Source organism: Dreissena polymorpha, chromosome 8 (genome assembly GCF_020536995.1).
Source record: "Dreissena polymorpha isolate Duluth1 chromosome 8, UMN_Dpol_1.0, whole genome shotgun sequence".
Classification (NCBI taxonomy): domain Eukaryota; kingdom Metazoa; phylum Mollusca; class Bivalvia; order Myida; family Dreissenidae; genus Dreissena; species Dreissena polymorpha.
In genome coordinates this window covers 50,745,868-50,751,527 of record NC_068362.1, presented here as the reverse complement: position 1 = coordinate 50,751,527, position 5,660 = coordinate 50,745,868, and the positions used below count along the sequence as shown (strand labels likewise).

Below are 5,660 nucleotides of genomic sequence, written 5' to 3'. Positions count from 1 at the left end.
TCACACAAACAAGCTACGACCACATGTGTCATTCATTGAGGATTTTTTACCCGAAGTATCCTCTTTCGCCGTGTAACCATTTTCCGTCGTGGACATGGCTGTTGTTGTCGTGTCATTCATTGAGGATTTTTTACCCGAAGTATCCTCTTTCGCCGTGTAACCATTTTCCGTCGTGGACATGGCTGTTGTTGTCGTGTCATTCATTGAGGATTTTTTACCCGAAGTATCCTCTTTCGCCGTGTAACCATTTTCCGTCGTGGACATGGCTGTTGTTGTCGGGCGCTGTCGACAGTCCGGTCCAATCCATCCTCCTGTACACGTGCATGCCCCATCAATGCACAAACCCTGGTTTGCGCATGCGCGACCTGTACAGTTGAAATGAGTGCAGTTGGTTCCATGCCAGTCTGGTAGACATTGACATCGGTAAGTACCTGGGATATTTGTAAATATAATACTTATCACAAACTGTAATTTTATTGACGCTTACTAGCATACACATATTAAGAGAATACGATGTTCTCAAAAAGTGGCCAATTATGTACATTCAAACTAATTTGAACAATTTATTAATATATCAAGAATAATGTAAAAAAAGAAACAAAAACAACAGACACAAACACATTTGTTTCTATTTACATACGATACAATAATATATTGAATAATAAAATCATTTCACAATTCAATTTTATATTTGATGACAGCTTTTGATATAAGTATATCTTACAATTTTGTAAATACTCTGACTGACAATGGTCATATTTTTGATTTCATATTTGTTTACACAAACGACAAACAACATTATCGAAATTATTACACCCCCATACACAACAGCGTATGTTAAAAACGAATGTAGTCTTTGCTTACGCAAAGGAAATTAGTGTTAATACTTTTCCTCTAAAAATTATCGCACCTTTTTAGATAATACATTTTTAATGTACTAAATTGTTTGATAGTTACATAGTCAAGCGTGTATTATTTCGATTCGGAATCACCTCTTAATCCTTATATGTAAGTATCCAGAAACGGTCTTGACAGTTGAAAACAATTCGCTAGTCCGTAGATGTGTAGTTTAGACCTATTTTTTTAAGTTCGACGGCCTATAAATCCTTAGTCCTATTTGAAACGCTCTCGAGTCCTTTCCTGGGACTAAAACTAGTACGTGGTTTCTATGTGGGGGATCTAAAGAACGCAGTGGGGATCGAACCCATGACCTGCGATCGCTATGCGGACACCATATACACTACGCAACGTCGATCTTTATGAAGAACCTTATGGCTCTGACCAAAGTGAAACCTTTTTTTGCTGCTACATAATTGAGTTAGTTGACATGTGCATCGTTACCGTTCAAATTCTCACACGCAGCTCCATTCGCACAGATACCCGGAGTCAATATACATTCGTTGACGTCGACATCACAGACTCCCTTGCTGGACTTGTGCGTCCAGCCGGTGTTGCAAACACATCTAAAAATTAATAATGAAGAAACCCTACACACATTCTTTAATAAGACACGAGGCCGATTGCTGCATTATTATCAATATAAAGGCTTCAAAACAATAGAGACAAATTTGTTTACAAGACACTTATTTGTCTCACTGAAATTTACAATGTACGTTGCTGCCGTTGTCCAGGATGTCGTTTCATCAACCGGTAGAAGGCTTTGTAAATACGTAACTATTCTGGTAAAATCATGAGCTTATCTACTATCAATTCCAACTGTGTCAGTGGATTATATATGTCTATTTATTGTCTGATAATCTTTATTTGTTGAATGATGACATTGTGAAGAATATTCCACTTTTTTATTTTCTATTAAACATTTTTTTTCTGTAGTCATCATATTGGATAAATTATATTGAACTTGTAATCGCTAAGCTGACATCATATCCAACGCAAGGCCTTTATCACATTACATTTCATTTTAACTTAGATTGAGATATAACATATATATACAATCCATGATAATTGTGATCAAGCTAAAATAGAAATACATTGTAACTTATTAAATGTTTAATTCGTGACAGTGCATTTATTCAGACCTATACATTAAATTGTAGCAATACAAAATATTTACGACCGGAACACATCTTCGCTTATATAATACCGATGTTTCTGCTTAGAAACATACATGTAGTCATCGGTGTCCCCCACGGATTGGCCGTAGCCATTGACTCCGCAGTAACTCTCACTACATATGTTGCCAGTATATCCCGGCATGCATAGAAAAGGATCGGAATCCTTTGGAAGGCAATGATTGTTTGACTTCCATCCTTGAAGGCAAGCGCATCTGCAATTACGAATTAAATTTAAAAACATTTTCTATATTTAACAAAATAATTATTTTCATGTATATGTTTTGTTTTATTTCATAAGAATATCGACATGGCTCCGACGTCAGCTTTCCTATGTCTTACCAAGGCTTATTTATAAAGATGTGGCAAAACGGCTTCTGGAATGCTCATTCGGTTTCTGGTTTAAAACTGTATTTACTCATATTTATCATTCTACTAAATAGTGTATACAATTGATAAGTTGTAAAGCTAATATGTTTGACCCAATGTGGCTTAATAACGAAATAAGGAACCCAATTGTTTTTTTAATATTCTATTCAGTTAGTTGTTCGTGTATATTGTGTGAAAATGAACATATACTCAGCCTACCTGTAGCTGCCCACAGTGTTCATGCAAACGCCTCTATGGCCACAAGGATCGTGGAAGTGTTGTCCACATTCATCTAGGTCAACGCATCTGTCATTCATGTTGTCCGCAAAAGTGTACCCCTATAAGAATGTTGTTATAAATACAAACGTTTGTTTAATTATGATATAATATATATATATATATATATATATATATATATATATATATATATATATATATATATATATATATATATAATGTATGATTGAGTACTTCCATTAGCAAGTTTTTCGATAATCCTAAAAGCACCACATTGTTTCTTGTACATAATTGTCAATTCACGTGTTAACGTCTAAAAGAACGTTTTCGATTCGAAAAGACTTGCGAGAACTCTTCAGTGATTGACATGTTTTAATTTTAGCAATTTGTATATCGTTCATATATTTTCGCTCCCCAATGTTGACATTGATAGTGCAAATCAAAAATACCGCATATTAGCACAAACGGTCAACGTCACATAAAATGGGAACGCCTTGTTCATTTTGTAAACACGTGAACACATACATTGATGCTCTTTGCATAACTCTCAAGGGTGAACGGTGGAAGAATGTTATGTAAAAGAGCTTCATATTTATATCTTGCTGTGTTCTCTTTTAATTACGAAATGTCAAAGTTATTGAGTTAGAGACAAGAACCGAAAAACCTTCAACCCTTCAAGAGGATAATTGAAACCCAGCACAAAATTGGATTTAACATACTCTGGATTTAAAGTTACATCTGTATCAAGATGACCAACTTCAGTATCAGATTTAATCAATACCCTTCAGTCATTGTCTTGATGTCACAACTAAATGATGAAACTTTTATGCAAGTGTTGTCTATATGTCAGGCATTTGATTATTGTGATTTTTAATTATACTATTGCCTGTTGATAAAATGTTTAATTATTCATTTTGAGGATTAACAATGATCAACTTCGGGCATTAAATGCATCAAAACAATATTTATCATAAATGTGAAAAATAGTCCATGGTAACGCCGGTGTGATAGACAAAGGTAATAGTTTCCAGATAACTGGCAAACATTCATCTATGAGAATTAAATAGTTGTATTTGCAGTTTGTTTTGTTCACGCTTTTGCTGGAAAGATGTTTGAATGGCTGCAGTAAAAAAACGACAACACTACAAAATACAGTTAAACAAAGATATGGAAAGAAATGTCGAACATAACACGAGAAAATCCAAACAACAGTAATTGGTAACAACTTAAATTGTGGTCCTACCTGTGCGCATACACATTCTTGCCAATTGTTATTAAACGAGCACAGTCCATCCACGAGACAGCGGCGTCCATTGCATTTCTGTTGATTCACGTGTAGTTTAGTTTCTTAGCACACAATATATGAAGTAGTTGTACAGTTATATGTTAGTTTCAATGATAATTGTTTTTGTTTTGCTGTATGATGCAACCTTTTTCATTCGTGTTATAAAGAAGGAATTTATTTTATATTTGTATTCATTTTAATTTCATCGCGCCTCAGAATACTATCATTTTGTTGCACTTGTGCATTTTCAACCATTGTATAATTTAGTTTAGTGATTTATCCCTTGTAAAGTTTAAGGTTCGCCATGGGCTATTCAAAAAATGTAAAACTGTAATACTCTCCATTGGAAGTATCAAGGCGGTTATACCACCAAAAGTTATGTTCAATGTTTTATGTCGTGGTGTATGTATTGTTTTAAGAATGGCTAGCGGCTCTTTTTTCAATGATTCCGAGGTTCCATTATTACCATATTTTTAATGTAAATGTGTTATCTAAATGTCTGTGCAATTAATTATTTATTTAACATTTTTATGAACAGTTTTTTTATCAATTTGTTTCGTTACAATACAAATTAGGATCAATAAAGTAGCTTGGCATTTTGTCATGTTATATTCCGTTTGATCGTACAGTGGTGATACGTTTAACCTATCTCTTACATGTGCATCAGAAAACAGTTATACGTACATAATAAGTAGCAGAAAACACATATTATGTAACTCTCAATCAGTTGGACGTTTCTTACCGTTTGCATACCTGCTCCAGACGCAGATATTGTTTTAATAACACACACTGTGAGAATTCCGGCTACGACGAGATGCCAAGTTGGCATTATGCCGTTTAAATAAAACTTCGAGATATAAAAGTTAACCTTTTAAGTAAAATACAACAAGATACTGCATTAAGTTCGCTTAAACAAAATTTGCAAACATGATTGTCGTTTTTTTTTTACTTTTTATTTATATTTAAATAATGAACACTAAAACAAAATCATATCTGATATCAACACTAATTGCCATAAGCCTTACAAAGAAGTTCAACTAACAACGCCAATGCCACTGTCCACTATGTGTGCATTTATCATGCCTTTACATTGATAAAGTATAACTTACTCATGTAAGAGTTGCAATTAAGAAATTGAAAATCTCACTGAGAGCTGTGTAAACAAATAGTGACCGTCCTGGTACTGCGGGCCCTATAACAATATATAGCGACCAGCCCGACAACCAATATATGCATAGGGACCAAAGCCGAGTGTTAATTGTTTATAGGAGGTTTTCATGCTGTGGTAGTTTTATAATCTTAATCTAGTTTTATAACATATTTAATAGGACCCTAGTATATGGCGGATATTGGAGATTGATTTTCCTTTTACACAAAGTTAGGCAAACCAATCAGTATTTACACAACTGAAATCTAGCAAATTGTGCCAAGCGAAATATTAATATATAATACACAACTTCACGACGTTTCAGTCCTGATAAGTCTGGTTTTGTTTAATAGAAACTGTGCCTGCAAATAAATGAGCACGTGCGATTAAAAATAACAATTTATTTGTTATTTATAACCATCGTTCAATCCGAATTAAAACGGTCACTACACTAATGTAAGTGTAAAATATTCGGCTTGCATTTCCTGGTATACATCGTTATACATGTGCTGCTAGCCCAGTGTTCATATGAATATAAATCCAAAACATC

At 34.1% G+C, this 5,660-nt stretch overlaps 1 protein-coding gene across 1 annotated transcript; it reads right to left on the bottom strand.

Annotated features, from left to right (window-relative positions):
- Nucleotides 1–4,999, bottom strand: LOC127840522 (fibropellin-1-like). The gene is made up of 6 exons (XM_052368938.1): nt 4,706–4,999; nt 3,922–3,999; nt 2,661–2,779; nt 2,129–2,287; nt 1,342–1,463; nt 1–431 (listed from the first exon to the last, which is right to left on the bottom strand). Exons 1-6 carry the CDS (start codon nt 4,790–4,792, stop codon nt 1–3), a joined length of 996 nt encoding a protein of 331 aa, XP_052224898.1. The 5' UTR covers nt 4,793–4,999.
- Nucleotides 5,000–5,660: the final 661 nt, after the last annotated feature.